The sequence below is a fragment of the Pollachius pollachius genome (genome assembly GCF_949987615.1).
Source record: "Pollachius pollachius genome assembly, chromosome: 2".
Taxonomy (NCBI): Eukaryota; Metazoa; Chordata; class Actinopteri; order Gadiformes; family Gadidae; genus Pollachius; species Pollachius pollachius.
This window is the reverse complement of record NC_136935.1, coordinates 8,849,595-8,872,467: the sequence shown is the minus strand read 5'-3', so window position 1 is coordinate 8,872,467 and position 22,873 is coordinate 8,849,595. Positions and strand designations below refer to the sequence as shown.

Genomic DNA, 22,873 nt, shown 5'->3' with positions numbered 1-22,873 from the left:
TATGAGCAGGGGCCACTCAGGCTCCTGGGTCTCTTGGGCCCTCAGGGTCTTGGGTCTGGGGGGGGCACTCAGGCTCCTGGGTCTGGGAGGGGGGCACTCAGGCACCTGGGTCTGGGAGGAGCACCCTCCCTGGTCTGAGGCCCCAGCACCCAGAGGGTACAGCTGCAGCGGTCCAGAGGCCCTGATCTCCACCAAAACACGCTTTAGAAAATAAACCTTTATTGATAGAAACCACCGGTCCTGCAGTACCGCGCGTGTCATGGATCAGAGTCTTCTCTGGAGCACTAGAACATCTGCTCCAACACACCACCTCCTCCCGCTGGCCAGGGAGGGGTGGAGGAGGGGCTAGGTGGCCAGGCTCATGCGGACCATGTCCCTGATGAGGCTGTTGAGGGCGGAGACCTTGTCCTCCAGCACACCGCTCCTCTTCTCTGCGTTCTTCTGCCGGCTCTCGGTCACCTGGAGGGCCTTCACCAGCTGGGAGTTCTCCAGGTAGAGGGACTGGAGGAGCTGGGAGGACTGGAGGCTGGAGCCCACCTGGAGACAGACACACACACACTGCTTTACCAGTCTGTATGAGTGAATGAGAGGGTGAGTACTTGCTCTGTGAGCTGCTCTGTTAGTGAGTGAGTGAGAGGGTGAGTGCCTGCTCTGTGAGTGAGTAAGAGGGTGAGAGGGTGAGTACCTGCTCAGTGATTGAGTAAGAGGGTGAGAGGGTGAGTACCTGCTCAGTGAGTGAGTAAGAGGGTGAGAGGGTGAGTACCTGCTCAGTGAGTGAGTAAGAGGGTGAGAGGGTGAGTACCTGCTCCGTGAGCTGCTGGCTCTTGTCCTGCAGCAGCAGACGGAGGCTCTTCACCTTCGTCTCTGTCTGCTGCAGCCGCTCCTGAACCTCAGCCAGCTGCTGCTGCTGCTGCTCCTACACACACACACACACACACACACACACACACACACACACACACTGAGAAACAGTGCTACTGCTAATGCCACTGATGCTATCATGCAGCTAGCATGCTTAACTTAGATGCCGAAGCTATTGTACTACATCGAGCATGCTGCAGCTAGCGTGCTACCGATAGCATGATAGTGCTAGCACACTACAGCTAGGGTGCTGCAGCCAGTGTGCTTAAGCTAGCGTGCTTTAGCTAGCATTCTGCAGACGGCTTGCTGCTACAGCCAGGGCTACCTGGTGCGTGTGCAGCTGGCTGCTGGCCTGCAGGGCCTGGGTCCGGAGCTCCTCTTCCAGCCCCTGACTCCTCCTTATCTGCTCCTCCAGACGCACCTGGAGGAGGTGCAGCTGCTGCCTGGACGACCCCTCCACCTCCTGCCTCACCTCCTGCAGCTGCTGGGACACCTTAGCCTGTAGCACGGCCCTGCTGGTGTCAGACCTCACCGCCTGGCACACAGACACACAGGTCAGCTTCACACAGACACACAGGTCAGCTTCACACAGACACACAGGTCAGCTTCACACAGACACACAGGTCAGCTTCACACAGACACAGGTCGGCTTCACACAGACACACAGGTCAGCTTCAAACAGACACACAGGTCAGCTTCAGACACACATATCAGCTTCAGACACACAGGTCAGCCTCACACAGACACACAGGTCAGCTTCAAACAGACACACAGGTCAGCTTCAGACAGACACACTGATCAGCTTCAGACAGACACACAGATCAGCTTCAGACAGACACACAGATCAGCTTCAGACAGACAAACAGATCAGCTTCAGACAGACACACAGATCAGCTTCAGACAGACACACAGATCAGCTTCAGACAGACACACAGGTCAGTTTCAGACAGATACACAGATCAGCTTCAGACAGACACACAGATCAGCTTCAGACAGACACACAGATCAGCTTCAGACAGACACACAGATCAGCTTCAGACAGACACACAGGTCAGCTTCAGACAGACACACAGATCAGCTTCAGACAGACACACAGATCAGCTTCAGACAGACACACAGGTCAGTTTCAGACAGACAAACAGATCAGCTTCAGACAGACACACAGATCAGCTTCAGACAGACACACAGATCAGCTTCAGACAGACACACAGATCAGCTTCAGACAGACACACAGGTCAGCTTCAGACAGACACACAGGTCAGCTTCAGACAGACACACAGGTCAGCTTCAGACAGCGGTGTAGTGCTGGCTGCTACCTGGTCTTCAGCCATGGTCTTGGCTGACTCCAGCTGGGTGTGACGGGACCGGAGGGTCTGGCAGTCCTGGTTCAGCCTCTGGACCTCCTCCTCCTGGTTCTGGACCAACGACAGCTGGGGGGACACAAGGAATGTTAGGGGGCAGGGCTACAGTGACTTTTGGGGGGCGGGGCTACAGTGACTTTTGGGGGGCAGGGCTACAGTGACTTTTGGGGGGCGGGGCGACAGACTTTTGGGGGGCGGGGCTACAGTGACTTTTGGGGTGGAGCTAAAGGGACTGTTGGGGGGCGGGACAACAGTGACTGTTGGGGGCGGGGCTAGAGGGACCTACAGGGACTGTTGGAGGCGGAGCTCCAGCGCCTGTTGGAGGCGGTGCTACAAGGACTGTTGGGGTGGAGCTCCAGGGACGGTTTGGGGCGGGGCTACAGGGAGAAGTGGATGAGGGAAGCGAGTAGCAGTGGTCTCCCTACCCTTTGGAGGAGGTCCTGGTTGTGGTGGCGCAGAGTTCTGATCTCCTCCTGCATAGCGCTAATGGTCAGCTCCTGGTGCTCCTCATTGATCCGCTGGACCTCCTGCAGCTCCTCCATCTGCACACACAAAAACACACACACACACACACACACACACCTATTACTACCACTACTGACTATTGTAGGAGCTAGAACAGCTAGGCTAAGTGCTAGGCTAAGAGCTAGTCTAAGCAGCTAAACAGGGATGTAGAGAGGGCTTGACTTTTGTTTGAGCTGCTGTGAAGCTGCTACAATGGGCCAAATCGCCATGACAACCTGCTAGAAACAACGACACATAGCCATGACAACACTCTCCCAGACACACCTTCTGCTGCACGTCCTGCAGCTTTCTTTGCTGGCTGGCTACTTCCTCAGCTTGTCCGTTCCTCTCCAGAGTGACCGACTGGAGCTGAGAGCGCAGCAGCTCCACCTCCCCGTCCACAGAGCACACCTCCGCCTGCAGTGCCTCCAGCTGGAGGGCGGGGATCACAAGGTTACCTAACAGTGTGACCACCTTACAGTGTAACATGGGGACCAGAGTGTTACCTTACAGTGTAACGGACCAGAGTGTTACCTTACAGTGTAACATGGGGACCAGAGTGTTACCTTACAGTGTAACATGGGGACCAGAGTGTTATCTTACAGTGTAACATGGGGACCAGAGTGTTACCTTACAGTGTAACATGGGGACCAGAGTGTTACCTTACAGTGTAACGGACCAGAATGTTACCTTACAGTATAACGTGGGGACCAGAGTGTTACCTTACAGTGAAACGGACCAGAGTGTTACCTTACAGTGTAACGTGGGGACCAGAGTGTTACCTTAGAGTGTAATGGACCAGAGTGTTACCTTACAGTGTAACGTGGGGACCAGAGTGTTACCTTACAGTGAAACGGACCAGAGTGTTACCTTACAGTGTAACGGACCAGAGTGTTACCTTACAGTGTAACGTGGGGACCAGAGTGTTACCTTACAGTGAAACGGACCAGAGTGTTACCTTACAGTGTAACATGGGGACCAGAGTGTTACCTTACAGTGTAACGGACCAGAGTGTTACCTTACAGTGTAACGTGGGGACCAGAGTGTTACCTTACAGTGAAACGGACCAGAGTGTTACCTTACAGTGTAACGTTATGGGATGACGGGGGGACCAGATTGGGTACCTACCTGTTGGGTCCTGTGTTCCGTCTCCTCCAGCAGCCGGCTCTTGTCCTGCTCCACCCACTGCTGTTTGAGCCTCAGAGAGACCAGATCCTCCTCCAAGACCTCCGCCCGCTCCGCCTACACCCAGAAGCAAAACATTACACAGGACCACTACACTCTGCTACGAGGAGGAGGGAGGGGGAGGAGCTAAGAGGAGGAGCTACGGGGCGGGGCTATGGGGAGGAGGAGCTATGGGGAGGAGGGGCTATGGGGAGGAGGAGCTACGGGGAAGAGGAGCTACATGGAGGAGGAGCTACGGGGAGGAAGAGCTATGGGGAGGAGGAGCTATGGGGAGGAGGAGCTACGAGGAGGAGAAGCTAGGAGGAGGAGGAGCTGCGGGGAGGAGGAGGTACCTTTTCCTTGGCGGAGGTCAGCTCCCTCTCCAGGAGCTCTCGTTCGTGTTTCCAGGAGGAGAGGAGCTGCAGCCTCTCCCTCTCCTTTTGCACCTCCTTCTCCTCCAGCTCCCTGACCTGTCACACACAGACACACTGTTTTTTTTAACTGCCTTAACCACAGTTTATCATATTACAGATTTAACCATCAGATTTCGGACATCAACTGATTCAGATTGGATTAAAGCCCCTGCAGCTGGATGACATCTCCTGTCCCTGAACTAAACCAATCAGAAGAGGCGACTCGAAGCTCACCTTGGCAGCCCCCTCCTGGTGCTCCTTGGTCACCTTCTCCAGCCGTTCCCGTAGCAACCGCAGCGCCTCCTGGTCTCCGCGGAGACGGGAGCTGAGCTCGGCGTTCTCTCCGCTCAGCTGCAGGTTCCTACCGCTCAGCGCCAGCACCTCCTCCCGGGACCGCACGTTCTGGAGCACAGGAAGGAACACTCAACTTCTGTAGCCCCGCCTCTGGGGTGGCAATGCATCATGGGAAATTATCAGCAGAAAAGTGTTTTTAGTGCCGGTGTTCAAATGTCGGGAGCGAGGGGACCATCTCTGCCAACGGTAAGGAACGAGTTTGGCCCTGACCTCCTTGTGCAGCCTCTCCTCCTCCTCCCTCCTCCTCTCGTGCTCCCGCTCCACCTCCTCCAACCTTTTCCTGAAGGAGAAAATAGACCTTGAGCATGCTAATGGTACATGTTATATATGACCTTAAGCATGTTATTGGAAACATGTTATATATGACCTTACACACGTTAATGGGAACATGTTAGGTTGTTATGTTATAATGAGGCATGTTCCATGTGTAGTCTCTATGTAGGTTGTTATGTTGTAATGAGGTATGTTCCATACGTGGGCCTCTATGTAGGTTGTTACGTTGTAATGAGGTATGTTCCATACGTGGGCCTCTATGTAGGTTGTTATGTTGTAATGAGGTATGTTCCATACGTGGGCCTCTATGTAGGTTGTTATGTTGTAATGAGGTATGTTCCATACGTGGGCCTCTATGTAGGTTGTTACGTTGTAATGAGGTATGTTCCATGTGTAGTCTCTATGTAGGTTGTTATGTTGTAATGAGGTATGTTCCATACGTGGGCCTCTATGTAGGTTGTTATGTTGTAATGAGGTAGGTCCCTACGTAGGCCTACTCACGTCTTGTTCTGCAGGGTCTCCTCCAGCCTCAGGACGTCCTGCTGGAGAGAGGAGTTTCGCTCCTCCAGGCAGCTGAGCTCCGCCTGGCCCTCCTCCACCTGCCGCCTGTCAATCACCGGCAAGTCGGTTACCATGGTTACCAGCATCACAAGCATCCTGAGACCATCAGAAAGCGTTACCCCAGTGAGAGGACCGTAATACTACAGTACTACTACAGTACTATTACAGTAGAGCTATTTAGAATACTCAACCAATTTTATCAGCAGTCGTTGGTTTGGATATGAATAAAATTTAAGATGATGATACGTGACGCTAGGGCTGCTAGATTATGGAAAAAAATGTAATCATGATTAATTTGGTCAATATTGAAATCAAACGATTATTTTTGAGTTTGAAAACATGATGCATTTATTCAGCATGTCTCTCCCAATAAACACTTTGTAACTGAGAACTTTGAAATTTCGCCTTAGAAAAATACACAAAATGGCCAAAAAGAAAATGTTCCAATCGTAAATAATGTACAGATATGTATCCAGCTGTTCTGTACTTTCTATAAAACATAAAAAAGAACAATTATATTAGTTTTGTGATCGTTTGACCCTAAAATCAAAATCGCGATAAAAATAGGATTAATCGGCCAGCTCTACGTGATGCTGGGGAATGATTGATAATCAGTAGTGAGCAGAAGATGGTAAACATTCAGTATATGTTGGCGGGATGAGAGAAACCATGAGATGATGATTAGGAATCAGAGATGACGTGAGGATCATGCTTGGAGACGGCGCTCATTCAGTTAGAGATGATCTGTGACAGCATTCCACAGGTTTAATCTGGGAGGCGGGGCCACGGGGATGATTGACAGGCTCATTCCGTTAGTAGGCGTCTACCTGGGCACCAGGCGAGCACCTGAGATGGCGGCTTGCGGTTAGTGGTTCGACGCCGCCGGGACCAGGAGGCCCGAGCGCCGATCACAAACCTGCGAGGACCCCCGGGCTCCGTCAGCCCCTCCAGGGACACCATCAGCTCCTCCATCTCCAGGAGCTGCTGCTTCATCCGGCCCTTCTCCGCCTCAGAGGCCTCCTCCACCCTCCTCAGCCCCTCCCGCTCCTCCAACAGCTCCCGCTGCAGCCGGTCAACGCTGCCCCGGGCCGAGGCGTCTCGGACGGAGCTCAGCTCTCTCCCCTGCTCCTCCAGCTGGGAGGTCAGTCGCTCCACCTCCCTGTGGAGCCGGGCCGAGGAGCGCTCCATGCGCTGCAGACGGGCCTGGCTGAGGGCCAGCCGGTCCTGGAGCTGGGTCAGGCCCCCGGCCCGGCCCCTCAGCTGCCCCCTCAGCTCCAGCACCAGGTCCGCCGTGCGGTTCAGCTGCACGCTGAGCGCCCCCAGGTGGTGTCGGAGGGACGAGATCTCCTCCTCCATCTCCACGATCTGGGTGGAGAGTTGGTCGGCCAGGCCCAGGTAGCGCCCCTTCTCCTCGGCCAGACGCCCCGCCTCCTCCCTCTCCTCCTCCAGGGAGGTCTTCAGGAGGGCTCCCTGGGACCGCTCCTGCTTCAGCTGCTCCTGCAGGGTGTCCACGGCCGTGGCCTGCTCCTTCAGGTCCTGGATCAGCCTGGACCGGTCCGTCCTCAGGGAGTCCAGCTCAGAGCTCAGTCTGGTCTGGGTCTCCCCTCTGGTCCTCAGGGTCTCCTGGACCTCCTGCAGGTCGCCGCGCAGGGAGGCGATGCTCTGCTCCCTGGCCAGGAGCAGGGCTTGCCGCTCCTCCTCCTGCAGGAGGGCGTGGTCATGGAGGCCATCCAGCGCCTCCTTCAACCGGGACGCCTCCTGTCGGAGCTCCTCCTCTTGGATCCTCCGCAGCCGCGACTCCTCCTGGAGGGAGTTCAGCTCCTCCTGGAGGGAGTTCAGCTCCTCCTGGAGGGAGCTTCTCTCCTCCTGGAGGGAGCTCCCCTCCAGGGTCAGATGGTTCTTCACCTCTTCCTGGGCCTCCAGGAGGTGGATGCTCTCCTCCAGCTGAGAACACACCTCCTGCAGCCTCTCCTCCAGCTCAGAGCTCCGCCCCTCAGAGTATTGTAGCTCCGCCTCTAGCTGGGAGCCCCGCCCCTCAGAGCATAGTAGCTCCGCCTCCAGCTGGGAACGCCGTTCCTCAGAGCATCGTAGCTCCGCCTCCAGCTTGGAGCTCCGCCCCTCAGAGCATCGTCGCTCCACTTCCTTCTGCTCAAAGCTGTGCTCTGATTGGCTGAGGATCCTGCTGGCCTCCTCCAGCTGGCAACTGGTGGTCCTCAGCTCCTCCTGGGCCCTCCTCACCCTCTCCTCCAGGGGCTGCTCCTCCAGGGCCTTTTGCTCTACAAGGAGGAGCCGCTTCTCCCAGAATGCACTCTGGTGTCGCTGGGCCTCCGCCTGACGTTGCTTCAGCTCAGAGAGCTTCTCCTCCGCCTCAGCTCTACCACACACCAGTTAGGTCCCCAGTTAGCCCCGCTGTTAGCCCCTCTGTTAGCCCACCAGTTAGTCCGCCAGTTAGCCCGCCAGTTAGCCCACCAGTTATCCCGCCAGTTAGCCCACCAGTTATCCCGCCAGTTAGCCCGCCAGTTATCCCGCCAGTTAGCCCGCCAGTTAGCCCACCAGTTAGCCCACCAGTTAGCCCACCAGTTAGCCCACCAGCCCTACTGGGTCGTTAGGGTGCAGAATTCCACATCAACAGTAACTCTGACACATCGGAAAACAAACTAAGTTCAAAAAGACAATGTGTGGTTGCTGCATGGCTGGTTAGCCTTCATGCTAGCTGGAGTTTTAAGCCACCGTCACGCTCTGCTTCACTAATATAAGAGCACTGCTTCATACGCGTGGAATGAAGAGGTAGTAGATGGCCTCCTGTTCTAATACAGCAGTTGGCCGATGCTGATTCCTGGTGTCTAGTGAACACACGTTATCACTTGCTGTGATGTTTTTCTAACATTCTGCAGGTTCGAGGAGTCCTTTAGGCCACACCCACCTGACAAGCATCACTTCCTGGTCCATCTTGAGCTTAAGCTCCGCCTCCAGCTCCTTCTTCTCAGCGCTGAGTTCCTGTACCAGGTGGTTGATCGCTCGGGTATAGTTCTGGTCCCGCTCCGACAACTCCCGCTGGGCCCTGACACACACACAAACACACACACACACACAGCCACACACTTTTCATATATACATACCGAGCATTCATCCTCTACCACCACATCCCTTTGTCCTCCTCCCTCAGCTCCTTCTTCTCCTCTCTTAGTCCTCCTAATCTCTGGTCCCTCAGTCCTCCTCTACTGCTCCTCCTCCTCTTCTTATACCTCCTCCTATCTTAGTCCTCCTCTCCTCATGTACCACCTCCTCCCCCCTCCCTCAGTCCTCCCCTCCTCCTCCTCCCTCAGTCCTCCTCCTCCTCCCTCAGTCCTCCTCTACTGCTCCTCCCTCAGTCCTCCTCCTCCTCCCTCAGTCCTCCTCTCCTGCTCCTCCCTCAGTCCTCCTCCTCCTCCCTCAGTCCTCCTCTCCTCCTCCTCCCTCAGTCCTCCTCCTCCTCCCTCAGTCCTCCTCCTCCTCCCTCAGTCCTCCTCTCCTGCTCCTCCCTCAGTCCTCCTCCTCCCTCAGTCCTCCTCCTCCTCCCTCAGTCCTCCTCTCCTGCTCCTCCCTCAGTCCTCCTCCTCCTCCCTCAGTCCTCCTCTACTGCTCCTCCCTTAATCCTCCTTTCCCTCTCTTGCTCTTACACCACCTCCTCCCTCCACCCACCTGCGCTCCTGCTCTGAGCTCCATGCTCCTCCTTTCTGCTGCTCGATCTTCTCCTTCAGCTCCAGCACCTCCCGCTCCGCCCTGCTCCTCTCCTCCTCCAGCTCACTGATCTCCAGCTACACCCCCCAAGGAAGGAGTCGACATCACAACACCGTCAGGGACATCACAACACCGTCAGGGACATCACAACACCATCATCACCCCACCACCAGAGACATCACAACACCGTCAGGGACATCACAACACCGTCAAGGACATCACAACACCTTCAGGGACATCACAACACCACCATCACCCTACCACCAGGGACATCACAACACCATCAGGGACATCACAACACCATCAGGGAAATCACGACACCGTCAGGGACATCACAACACCGTCAGGGACATCACAACACCGTCAGGGACATCACAACACCGTCAGGGACATCACAACACCATCAGGGACATCACAACACCATCAGGAACATCACAACACCATCAGGGACATCACAACACCATCAGGGACATCACAACACCATCAGGAACATCACAACACCATCAGGGACATCCTCTAGTTGACCCTGGCTTTGTCTCTAGAAGATGAAGGTCCAGAAGGTCCCAGTGATGTTCAGTGTGCCTTACCTTGAAGCTCTGGGAGATGTCCTTCCTCTCCACCTCCATGCTGTTCTTCATCAGCTCCAGGCTGCGCTCATAGAAGTTCACCTGGAGGTCATCGAGCACCATGTGACACACAGGAAGTACAGGCAATACAGGATCTAGTGTGACGTAATACAGGAACTAGCATGATGTAATATAGGAGCTAGCATAACGTAATACAGGAGCTAGCGTGATGCAATACAGGAGCTAGCATAACGTAATACAGGAGCTAGCGTGATGTAATACAGGAGCTAGCATAACGTAATACAGGAGCTAGCATGATGTAATACAGGAGCTAGCATAACGTAATACAGGAGCTAGCATGATGTAATACAGGAGCTAGCATAACGTAATACAGGAGCTAGCGTGATGTAATACAGGAGCTAGCCTAACAATACAGGAGCTATCGTGATGTAATACACAAGCTATCGTGATGTAATAGAGGATCTAGCATAACGTAATAGAGGAGCTAGCAGGAGGTGTGACGGTACTTTAGTCTCCAGTTCAACCCGCAGGCTGTGCAGCTCCTGGCTGTGTTTGTCCCTCAGCTGCTCCATGGCCAGCTCCGTCTGGATGCTGACCGCCGGGTCCTCACAACGCACACCGTCCCCTGATAACACAAAAACAGTAACACACCGTCACCTGATGACACACACACGTAACACACCGTCCCCTGATAACACAAAAACAGTAACACACCGTCACCTGATGACACACACACAGTAACACACCATCCCCTGATAGCACACAAACAGTAACACACCGTCCCCTGATGATACACACACAGTAACACACCGTCCCCTGATAGCACACAAACAGTAACACAACGTCACCTGATGACACACACACAGTAACACACGTCACCTGATGACACAAACATTAACACACCGTCCCTTGATAACACACAAACAGTAACACACCGTCCCCTGATAACACACAAAATTGTCACCACATGACACATATAACACAAACATTAACACACAGGTCCCCATAGAACACATGCGTACGTGGGCGTGTGCGCGTTTGTGTGTGTATGTGTGTGTGTGTGTGTGTGTTTGTGAAACAGGTTCTCACCAGGCTGGTCTCGTTTCCTCTTGACAAGTGGTGACACACCTCTATAGGTTTCAAACTCGTCTGCAACACAAAGACACACAGGTGTGGGCTGAGCCGAGAGGAGTGGGCGTGGCTGGAGGGTGGGCGTGACCCATCAGGACTTGTGTGTCCAGATATCATCTCTAGAATTCCTTAGATCTTACGCCTGAAAAGTGTCCTGATAGCAGATAGAAACACTACAGTCCCCTTCGATAGTGACTCACGGCCCCCATAGATACTAAAATTAGGGTCTAGTCCTACCTGAGTCAGACTCCGTGATCAGCGAGTGAGGTCTGGTCCAGAGAGGATCATCGGTGGATCGTCTGCTCTTCCTGCACGACTTCTGGCACTTCAACAGCTCTGAGCTCAACTCATCATTCCTGTCTTGCAGCTCCTAAGGACACACACACACACACGCATTAACACATACACACACACACGCATTAACACATACACACACGCACGCATTAACACAAACATGCATTAACACGCACCCATTTATACACACGCACACACCCATTAAGATACACACACACACACACACAAACACACACAGTGAACTTGTTACACCCTGGCCTCATTCTGCTAGAGGACACTAAATGCTCTAATGTTCTGTCTTCTGAACATTTACATTCTCATCTGTCCTAGATGAAAAACTCATCAACACCAGGCAGAGACCAGCCTGTCTGTCCACACCAGGCAGGCAGGAAGACAGGTAGATAAACAGACGGACAGGTAGTTAAACAGACAGACAGACAGGCAGACAGGCATACAGACAGACACTCAGATATCCAGGCGGGCAGACAGACAGACAGGCAGGTAGATAAACAGACAGGCGTACCCGGCAGTGTGTCTGCAGGCTCCTGATGGTGACCCCGTCATCGAACGTCCTGCCGGCAGGCGGAGAGTCCAGACTGGCCAGCTGTCAATCAAACAAACCCCAGCCCCCGATTGGTTAAAACGGGGTCCTCCTCCTCCCTCCTGTACGTGGTGTCGGAAGGCAGATGATTAATTGATGGTGCGTGCGGCGGCGGGCGGAGGTCCGGTTACCTGGTCCCCCAGCAGCGAGTCCAGCTCCCTGCGAAGCCTGGCCCCACGCTGCTCCGCCTCCCGGAAGCTCTCCTCCACCTCACACAGCTCCACCTGCAGAGCCCCACTCATCTGACACACACACACACACACACACACACACACACACACAGTTGTTTTAAGGCATTTTGTTAGTACCTGGGTGATGTTAGTGACGGTGTCAGTACCTGGGTGGTGTTAGTTGATAGTGTTATTACCAGGTTGGTGTTAGGGACGTGTCAGTACCTGGGTGGTATTAGTGACGGTGTCAGTACCTGGGTGGTGTTAGTGAAAGTGTCAGTACCTGGGTGGTGTTAGTGAAAGTGTCAGTACCTGGGTGGTGTTAGTTGATAGTGTCAGTACCTGGGTGGTGTTAGTGACGGTGTCAGTACCTGGGAGTGTTAGTGACGGTGTCAGTATCTGGGTGGTGTTAATTGATAGTGTTATTACCTGGGTGGTGTTAGTGATGGTGTCAGTACCTGGGTGGTGTTAGTGACAGTGTCAGTACCTGGGTGGTATTAGTGACGGTGTCAGTACCTGGGTGGTGTTAGTTGATAGTGTTAGTACTTGGGTGGTGTTAGTGACGGTGTCAGTACCTGGGTGGTGTTAGTCGATAGTGTTATTACCTGGGTGGTGTTAGTGACGGCGTCAGTACCTGGGTGGTGTTAGTGATGTTGTCAGTACCTGGGTGGTGGTAGTGACGGTGTCAGTACCTGGGTGGTGTTAGTTGATAGTGTTATTACCTGGGTGGTGTTAGTGACGGCGTCAGTACCTGGGTGGTGTTAGTGACGGTGTCAGTACTTGGGTGGTGTTAGTGACGGTGTCAGTACCTGGGTGGTGTTAGTGACGGCGTCAGTACCTGGGTGGTGGTGTCGAGCTCCTCCTGCAGTCTGCTCTTCTGGGTTTTGAGGAGCTCCACCTCCTTCCTGAACTCCACCCGGTCAGCCTCCACCTGCTGCTGCAGCGCCTCGCTCTCCTGTTTTGATTGGCTCCTCAGGGCCGTCAGCCTATCACGGAACTCCTGTTCCAGATCCCTGTCCAATCAGAGAGCGGCTGGTTGAAACAGAGCCCTCCTCTTAGGGCTGGATATGGGTTCTGATCGTAGTGGGAAGTACCTGATGCGGCTGTGGTTGAGCGTTTCCATGGCAGCGTGCCCGTCGTCCCCCTCCCTGACCAGCTGGAGGTTCCTGCGGTCGGCCGCCAGGAAGTCACCTCTGACCTTATCCCTCTCCCTGCTGACCTGCTCCAGCTGCAGCCTACACACACACACACACACACTCGTGGGTGTTATATGTTTAGGTGTCCTACTGTAGGTGCTGTGTGTGAGTGTGTGTGTGTGTGCGTGTCCTACTGTAGGTGCTGTGTGCGTGTGTGTGTGTGTGTGTGTGTGTCCTACTGTAGGTGCTGTGTGTGTGTGTGCGTGTGTGTGTGTGTGTGTGTGTGTCCTACTGTAGGTGCTGTGTGTGTGTGTGTGTGTGTGTGTGCGCGTGCGTGTCCTACTGTAGGTGCTGTATCTCGGAGCGGTAGGACACCAGCGCCGCCTGGTGGACGCTGTTCCTGCTGCTCAGCATCTCGTGCTCCAGAGCCTCGCTGAGGTCGCACAGACTCACACGCTCCTCCAGGGGGAAGTCCAGAACCTACACACACACACACACACACACACACAGAAGGAGACGTAGGAGGTAAAGGAGGTGCTAGTGGAGAGCCGCTGCTGTGGCGCCAGGAGACCTGGAGCAGCACTGACCTGCAGGATGTCCTGTCCGTTGGGGACCCCCTCCTGGGTCCACAGGGCCACGACCCGCTCGGGGCCGGTGCTGCCCGACCCGTCGTCCAGACAGCTGAGGACCCGCTGGCCCACGGAGACACAGAGGACCGCTGGGGGGGCGGGGCGCACCGCCTGGGAGGACATGGGGGGGGGGGGGGGACAGAGAGACAGAGAGAGAGACAGAGACAGAGAGAGAGAGACAGAGAGAGAGAGAGAGACAGAGAGAGAGAGAGAGAGAGAGACAGAGAGAGAGAGAGAGAGACAAAGAGAGAGACAGAGCTAGGGTCACCGGTATGTCCAGAGAATTATTCCCATTCCTATAGCGGTTGAGGTATCGGGTCGCTGTGTTTCTGGGTGGTTCTCCGCTCACTAATGAAAACACTCAGCTCTCAGACTCAACACACACACTAAGACTTCCCACACTGCTCATAAACTCTCTGTTCGCCGTGTTATGTTGGAATTTTAATCTGGATTAGTGGGACTATAATCTGGTTTAGGAGGTTTCGGGCCAGATCTCCTCCTGTCCTCCCAGACCTCCTCACCCTCATAGAGATGATTCAATATTATCAGAATTCAGAAGACTTGAGAAAACTACCAACCATAACAAGCCTTCCTCCTCCCTCCCTCGGCCGCTGGGCCCTCCTGACACCCCGACCCTTCGGGTCAGGGTTCAGCTCTTGGTTCGACTCGTCTTTAATGTACTTTTTGACGTTAACTCTGGACAGTTGATCTACTGCCGTCCAATCAGAACGTCTCCGTGGAACAACAGTGATGGCTTGATTTAGTCGTTTAGTTTAGTTTACTGGTAGCGGTTTAGTTAAAGAGCAGTATAGTAATAGTTTAGTAGTAGTAGTTTAGTTTAGCATGCTCAAAGACTAGCCAACTCACAGGTTAGCACACGTGCTAACACCCGCACAGGTTAGGTTTGAACGCTCACAGGCTAGGTTAGCATGCTCACAATCTAGGTTAGCACGCTCACAGGCTAGGTTAGCGCGCTCACAGGCTAGAACACTCACACAGTCATGGGCTAGCCTGCGCACAGTTTAGATAAGCTGGCTCACAGGCTAGGTTAGCAAGTTTACAGACCCACAGACTAACACCAAAGACAGACGGCAGGTACACAGAGGTACAAGCCCCGCCCACACTATCAAGTTGGTCACTTGATCGACAGCTGCAATCAGTTTGCTGATTGGCCAGGCTCAATATTGTGCTTGTGTGTTTGTGTGTGTGTGTTTACCTTGTGTTTGGGGTGCCATCTTGGAGTGGAGGTGATGGGGGCGTGGTCTCCCTCCCCATAGAGATGGTCAGCTGACTCACTCAACAGCTCCTGAAAACCGGGTAAAAGGTCAAATATAGGTTCACTTCGTGGTTTGGTTGAAGTGTTTTGTGTTAAAGATGTTGTTGTGTTGTTGTCATCTTGTTTTGTTTAAAACATGTTTATTGTTTTGTGCTGTCCCGTCTTCTATTGTGTGCCTGTGTTGTGTTGTTATACTGCGTTGTATTAGGTCATATTGCTATTTATGGTATGTACCTGTGTGTTGTGTAGTGTGGTGTAGTATAATGTGTGTACCAGTGTGTTGTGTTGTGACGTCTCAAGGTCATCACACATCTGAGACTCCGCCTCCTTCTCCAGAGCTCCGCCCCCTTCTCCCCCCTCCTGGACACCATCTTCCTCTGACTTCAGGCTCTGAGAGAGAGAGAGAGAGAGAGAGAGAGAGAGAGAGAGAGAGAGCATAAACATAAGAACCAAAATAGTTTGTGACAGTGAGTGTGTATGTGTGTGTGCCTGGGTGTGAGTGTGCGTGTGCCTGGGTGTGTGTGTATGTGTGTGTGTGGGTCTTATGAATGAACTCCATTGTTAAATATTCAACAGATTTATGGAACATTTATGTAACGCTTTTAGTCACGAACAATATGTGCCTCCCTCTCCCTCTCTCTGTTTCTCACTCTATCTCTCTCTCTGTTTGTCTGTCTCTCTTCCTCTGCCTCTCTCTGGTTGTCTCTCTCTACCTCTGTCTCTCTCCCTCTCTCTCCTCCTCGCTCTCTCTCCTTCTGTCTGTCTCTCTCTCTGTGTCTCTCCCTCTGTCTCTCTCCTCCTCAATCTCTCTTTCTCTCTCTCTCCCCTCTCTCTCTTACCCCCTCAGTCTCTCTCTCCTTCTCTCCCTCTCTCTCTCTCTGACCCATATTTATAATTGTATTTGTTTATCTTCATCTTCCAATTTATTTAAAGCTGCAATGTTTCAACTAGTTTAAAATGACCCTGACCTGGTCTTAATCTGGTCTGTACCTGGTGTGTAAATGGTCTGTACCTAGTCTTAATCTGGTCTTTTACTAGTCTCAATCTGGTCTCTACCTAGTCTTAATCTGGTCTCTAACTAGTCTTAATCTGGTCTCGACCTGGTTTTATTCTGATCTCTACCTGGTCCCTACCTAGTCTTAATGAGGTCTCTACTTGTTCCTTGCCTGGTCTCTACCTAGTCTTTATATGGTCTCTTCCTAGTCCTAATCTAAGTAATGAACCATTAACCTGTTGTAACCATCTTGAACGGTACAAAAAAGAGAGAATATCTAATATCCGATATGTATAGATCTTATGTATTTAACGTTTTATACTTTGACCACTTTATTGCTCACCTGCTTTGGCAACGTAAATTGTTTGTTTCTCATGCCAATAAAGCTTTCTTGAATTGAATTGAACTGAGAGAGAGATAGAGAGACAGAGAGAGTCAAAGACAGAGAGAGAAACAGAGTGTCAAAGACAGAGACAGAGAGACAGAAAGAGAGCGATACAGAGAGAGATAGAGAGTCAGAAACAGACAGACAGAGAAACAGAGTCAAAGACAGAGAGAGACAGAGAGAGAGAGAAACAGAGAGTCAGAGAAACAGAGTCAAAGACAGAGAGAGACAGAGAGAGAGAGAAACAGAGAGTCAAAGACAGAGACAGAGAGAGATTCAAAGACAGAGAGAGAAACAAAGAGAGAGAGACAGAGAGAGAGTCAAAGACAGAGAGAAACAGAGAGTCGAAGACAGAGACAGAGAGAGAGAGAAACAGAGAATCAAAGACAGAGACAGAGAGAGAGAGACAGCGAGAGAGAGAGTCAAAGACAGAGAGAAACAGAGAGTCGAAGACAGAGAAAGAGAGAGACAGAGGGAGAGACAGAGAGAGAGAGAAACAGAGAATTAAAGACAGAGACAGAGAGACAGAGAGAGAGAGAGTGTTTGGAATCTTTGATCAACAGCCAAAAACAACACAGAGCACCAGTGCAGAACAGCCAGTGAGTGTATGTGTGAGTATATGTGTGTGTTTGTGCGTGTCTGTGTGTGTGTGTGTGTGTGTGTGTGTGTGTGTGTGTGTGTGTGTGTGTGTGTGTGTGTGTGTGTGTGAGTATGTGTGTGAGTTTATCCAGCTCTGAGGGTGGAGTAGTCAGGAGTAACATTCCACAAAATCCCACACTTCCTGAACCCCCCTCCCCCCTTAGACCAGACCCTGGACCCAGACTCGGTCTGGTCCCGGTCCGACGAAGATCCCCTGGTCAGCCCCCCCTGCTGGAACGAGGGGAGGGCCCCCCGACTGGGGGTGGGAGGGACCTCCTGCCGGCAGCATGACCAGGGTGTCTTGGGTTCAGGCATGTCCCCCAAGGTGTGAGTCTGTAAGGAGAACCAGTCTGCCTGCTGAATATTGGTGCTCCAGTGTCCAGGCACCCAGACAAGGGGACAGGGGCCAGACCAGCAGAACAGGACCAGACGAGGAGAACACGGCCTGTGTGTGTGTGTGTGTGTGTGTGTGTGTGTGTGTGTGTTAGTCTGGTCATTCTCAACCCAGATGGTTACAGTCAACTATCTTCCTGCCAGGTCTCTCTGATTACACACACACACACACACACACACACACACACACACACACACACACACACACACACACACACACACACACACACACACACACACACACACACACACACACACACCCGTACCTCGACGCTCTCCAGGGAGGTGGACCGTGGGAGTTTGGGTCTGCGGGCATCGGTGGGGGAGGCGGGGGGGCTGGTCTGTGCGGGGCCGGCGGGACCACCTCCCGGCGGGGGGTCTGGGTGCGTCCGGCGGCCGTAGCGTTGCGCACCGTTCACAAACTTCGGCTGGACCTCCTCGGGGCGGGCTGCAGGGGGAGGGGGAGGAGCCACATGTGATGTCACTTCGTAGTGTCAGGGACAGCCGTGACATCATCAGGTGATGCCTTGCTTTGCTGCCGTCAGCACTGGAAAAGGAACCCCTTAAGGTTGAACCACACTTCGGTGTTGTAGCCGTCGTAGCTCCACCCTGGTCTCTACGTCACCGTAGCTCCGCCCTGGGTCTCTACCTGGGTCTCTACCCCCTGGCTCTCTACCCCCTGGCTCTCTACCCCCTGGGTCTCTACCCCCTGGGTCTCTACCTGGGTCTCTACCCCCTGGGTCTCTACCTGGGTCTCTACCCCCTGGCTCTCTACCCCCTGGGTCTCTACCCCCTGGGTCTCTACCTGGGTCTCTACCCCCTGGGTCTCTACCCCCTGAGTCTCTACCCCCTGGGTCTCTACCTGGGTCTCTACCCCCTGGCTCTCTACCCCCTGGGTCTCTACCCCCTGGGTCTCTACCTGGGTCTCTACCCCCTGGCTCTCTACCCCCTGGGTCTCTACCCCCTGGGTCTCTACCTGGGTCTCTATCTGGGTCTCTACCTGGGTCTCTATCTGGGTCTCTACCTGGGTCTCTATCTGGGTCTCTACCTGGGTCTCTATCTGGGTCTCTACCTGGGTCTCTATCAGGGTCTCTATCTGGCTCTCTACCCCCTGGCTCTCTACCCCCTGGGTCTCTACCTGGCTCTCTACCCCCTGGGTCTCTACCTGGGTCTCTACCTGGGTCTCTACCTGGCTCTCTACCCCCTGGGTCTCTACCTGGGTCTCTACCTGGGTCTCTAACTGGGTCTCTACACCCTGGATGTCTACCTTGGTCAATAGACCCAGGGTGTAGATATGCATGCATCTCTACGTCACCGTACCACTCTCATAAGCTACATAATTGTTGTATCCTAGCCATTGTGCTAAGCTACATGAGTGTCGTCTGCTAACCACTGTGCTAAGCTACATGAGAGTTGTCTGCTAGCCACTGGGCTAAGCTACTTGAGTGTTGGCTGCTAGATACCGTATTAAGCTACTTGAGTGTTGTCTGCTAGCCACTATGCTAAGCTACATGAGTGTTGTCTCCTAGCCACTTTGCTAAGCTACATGAGTGTCCTCTGCTAGCCACTGTTCTAAGATACATGAGAGTCGTCTACTAGCCACTGGGCTAAGCTACTTGAGTGTTGTCTGCTAGCCACTGTGCTAAGCTACTTGAGTGGTGCATCCTAGCCACTTTGCTAAGCTACATGAGTGTTGTCTCCTAGCCTCTGTGCTAGGCTACATGAGTGTCGTCTGCTGGCCACTGGGCTAAGCTCCATGAGTGTCCTCTGCTAGCCACTGTGCTAGGCTACATGAGTGTCATCTGCTAGGCACTGTTCTAGGCTACATGAGTGTCTTCTGCTAGCCACTGTGCTAAGCTACATGAGTGTACCGGCTAGCGTCCAGTCTGTCTGGAGAGCCATGGGTGGGGCCGCACCAGAGTTATGTGTGGAATACGGAGCACGGCTTTTAAATCCTCCAGGCAACCGACAGCTCTTGACAGCAGCTAGGCTAATTAGAGGTTAGCCAGTAGCTCTAGCCCTCGCTAGCCCTGTACACAACCAGTCAGAGAAGGTGGAGAGAGGTCCAAGTCCCAGGATGATTGTATGATTCTGAATTGTTCCCTGACAGTAATTAAACCAACATATTGTCTCTTCATCACCTAAGCTTATCCCACGTAGCAGGATGATGATGTAGAGCAATGAAATGTATTGAGTCGCAGAAATGTTGGTTTGAGAAGACGTGTAGTAGGAAAAGGAGGAAGATACACAGCTAACTGCCACTCAACATAAATAACCCAAGTCCTACTGAAGCCTCATTAACTAACCCCAGTCCTACTGAAGCCTCATTAACTAACCCCAGTCCTACTGAAGCTTCAGCATCTAACCCCAGATCAACTGAAGGTTCGTTAACTAACCCCAGTCCTACTGAAGCTTCAGTATCTAACCCCAGATCAACTGAAGGTTCGTTAACTAACCCCAGTCCTACTGAAGCTTCAGTATCTAACCCCAGATCAACTGAAGGTTCGTTAACTAACCCCAGTCCTACTGAAGCTTCAGTATCTAACCCCAGATCAACTGAAGGTTCATTAACTAACCCCAGTCCTACTGAAGCTTCAGTATCTAACCCCAGATCAACTGAAGGTTCGTTAACTAACCCCAATCCTACTGAGGGTTCCATTACATTCAATTTTTAATCCAGGACCTCAACTACCAGTGTTCCCACTGCTCCTCCTCATCCTACCATGACCCCTAGGGGCTCAGACCCACCTGGCTCCAGGTAGCTGCTCTCATCCTCAGAGGTGCTGAGGTCCATCGAGCGGGACAAGATGGCCACCAGGCCATCTTTAAACTCGTCGAAGCTCACCTGCCCAGGAGGAGAGAATTGTGGTCATGTTGCAGTTACAACTACATTGTTACTGCTATATACTCATCTGGTACATACCAGTACATATTTTTTTGTTTTACTCATGGAGAGAAATGTGACAGGTTGTTTGTGTTTGTGTACATGTGTGTGAATATATGTGTGTTTGTATGTTTGTGTGTGTGTGTGTTTATGTGTGTGTGTGTGTGTGTCTGTTTATATGTGTGTGTATATATGTGTGTGTGTGTGTGTGTGTGTGTATATGTGTGTGTATATGTGTGTGTGTGTGTGTCTATGTGTGTGTGTGTGTGTATCTGTGTGTGAGTGCCTATGGGTATATGTGTGTGTCCATGTGTGTGTGTGTGCGTGCCCCTACCCTAGCGTATGGCCGCCCCCCCAGCAAGGTCTCCAGCAGCAGGTGGAGGTGGGGCTCCAGGTGCAGTTTGGTGCAGAGCTCGGTCAGCTCCGCCCGGTCCAGGCGGCCCGTCGCCGTGGCGTCACAGCTGTCAAACACCTCCCTCAGCTGGGCCACGTGCTCCATCCTGCCCCAGGGGTCAGAGGTCAGGGGTCAGAGGTCAGCCAGTCCACTAATCACCTCATCTAGCTCCATCATGAACCAGGAGGGCTCCAAGACCACGTCCTCCCCCCCGAGGCCTTCAGTGGAGCGCAGGTTCACAGCCTGGTTAGTACTAATGTACTGATGGTTTCTCCTGGTCCAGAGTCTCAGAGGCTCACGTTGGGCCTCTGTATGTGGGGCTGGGACCAGGTGTGGTGGTCTGTGAGAGACCTGGTCCCTCTGGTGGACCACCAGAGGGACCAGGTCTCTCACAGACCACCACACTGGAGGAACAGAACCTCTTCACCTCGAGGAGAGAGGGCTGGCCTCACTCAGACAAACCACTTGCTAGTTAGCTGGTTAGTTAATAGTCCATTCCTAGCAAGTCACTTTAGTTACTAGTTTGTGACTGATAGGTTGTTACTTTAGCTGGTAGTTAATGATCTAATGGTCCAGGCATTGATAGGTAGGTTGGATTAGGGTTAACAGGGATGTGACCGCATTCATCGACCCTTTGATCCTATCACATTCCTTTGTGAAATGCTACGATCAATTCCATTGAGTAAGAGGTGCTAGGGTCCATGAGAGTGACAGCTGGGGCTTGAAGATCACAGCGAGGCTCTGTGACACACGAGGAGCAGGCTAGAGATGAACGGACTCCACTGGTCCCCATCTGTAGGCACACAGGAACCTCTCTACAGAAGGAAACAACCCTTCTGACCTCATCAGACCAGCGAGCGGACTGCATTACTGTTTAAAGGCCGCCACATTTTAACTTCTCACCCGTCTGTCTGTCCCCTCACCTGTCTGTCCCCTCACATGTCTGTCCTCTCACCTGTCTGTCAGTCCCCTGACATCTCTGTCCTCTAACGTGTCTATCTGTCTATACACTCATCTGTCTGTCCCCTTATCTGTCTGTACTCTCGGCTTACTGTCTGTCCCCTCATCTGTCTGTCTGTCCCCACACCTGTCTGACCTCTCACCTGTCTGTCTCTCCTCTCATCTGTCTGTCCTCTCATCTTTCTATCCCCTCAACATTCTGTCTGTCCCCTCATCTGTCTGTCCTCTCACCTGTCTGTCTGTCCTCTAATCTTTCTGTCCCCTCATCTGTCTGTCTGACCTCTCATCTGTCTGTCTGTCCACTCTTCTTGTTACGTAACCCGACTGACAGACTCTGTGTCTTGAGTTCCCAGCAGAAGCTTTTAGGGAAGAACTTCGAGGTGGAGAATATGATGATGATGATGATGATGATGATGATGATGATGATGATGATGATGATGGTATTAAGGACATAACAACTCATATCAAGCCCAAGGCTGGAGCTAACGGCTAGCTCCTGGTTCCAATAACAATGTCTGAGTGTATTTATTAGCTTAGTTTAAGTTTGATAAGACCGCAATCACGGGTTTAAACCCCACGGAGGACGTTCAGCCCGGTGAGGCTCGCGGTGTCAGGTCATTCCAACGGGTCGGCTCGAGGCGCGTCATCACCATGGGAACGAGACGGGAAACAAAGGGCTCGAGGCGACACAAAAAAGTAACCACAACAGTCCAGTCCGCGCGCCTCAGTACCGGACCAGCTACGGAGCCCCGCTAGACCCAAACCCCCCTCTCCCCAAGCGCACTGCACAAACCCGGACTGCGGACCAGGACGTGGTCCAAAGTAGCAAGGACACCGCTTACCTCCGGGAGAAGCGGACCTTGGTTCAGGGTTCCTCCATGCGGGGGTTTAGGGTCCTGTTCACGGCGGCGTGGCGGGGTGATGATGATGCGTGATCCCGGTACGTGTAACGGAGCCTGGCACAGAGGCGCTACTCCTCGCGGGAACATAAGAAGGTCCTCGCTGCGGACCGCGGAATGGGCCCCGCCTCCCGACGGCTCTGATTGGACCGTCATTTAAACTCAAGAGGTCCGGAAGTTTGTAACGCACTTGAATTGCATGAAACAGACCGTAAGTGAAGCTCTTTGAAAAGGGCAAGACGTCGAAAGAATCCGACTGTATTTAATCAACAGAATAAAATGCACATGTG

At 52.9% G+C, this 22,873-nt stretch overlaps 1 protein-coding gene across 1 annotated transcript; it reads right to left on the bottom strand.

The window, feature by feature from the left end:
- Positions 1 to 331: 331 nt before the first annotated feature.
- Positions 332 to 22,639, bottom strand: ninl (ninein-like). Its single transcript, XM_079730010.1, has 30 exons — positions 22,527 to 22,639; positions 20,665 to 20,830; positions 20,195 to 20,291; positions 17,713 to 17,894; positions 15,309 to 15,425; positions 14,976 to 15,065; positions 13,718 to 13,870; positions 13,474 to 13,610; positions 13,089 to 13,229; positions 12,833 to 13,007; positions 11,956 to 12,066; positions 11,747 to 11,827; positions 11,167 to 11,299; positions 10,888 to 10,947; positions 10,305 to 10,423; positions 9,799 to 9,879; positions 9,173 to 9,288; positions 8,415 to 8,552; positions 6,408 to 7,865; positions 5,432 to 5,536; positions 4,868 to 4,937; positions 4,538 to 4,705; positions 4,244 to 4,360; positions 3,855 to 3,968; positions 3,012 to 3,158; positions 2,648 to 2,764; positions 2,178 to 2,291; positions 1,187 to 1,396; positions 803 to 916; positions 332 to 537 (listed from the first exon to the last, which is right to left on the bottom strand). The coding sequence occupies exons 2-30, from the start codon at positions 20,827 to 20,829 to the stop codon at positions 346 to 348; spliced, it is 5,022 nt and encodes a 1,673-aa protein (XP_079586136.1). The 5' UTR covers position 20,830; positions 22,527 to 22,639; the 3' UTR covers positions 332 to 345.
- Positions 22,640 to 22,873: the final 234 nt, after the last annotated feature.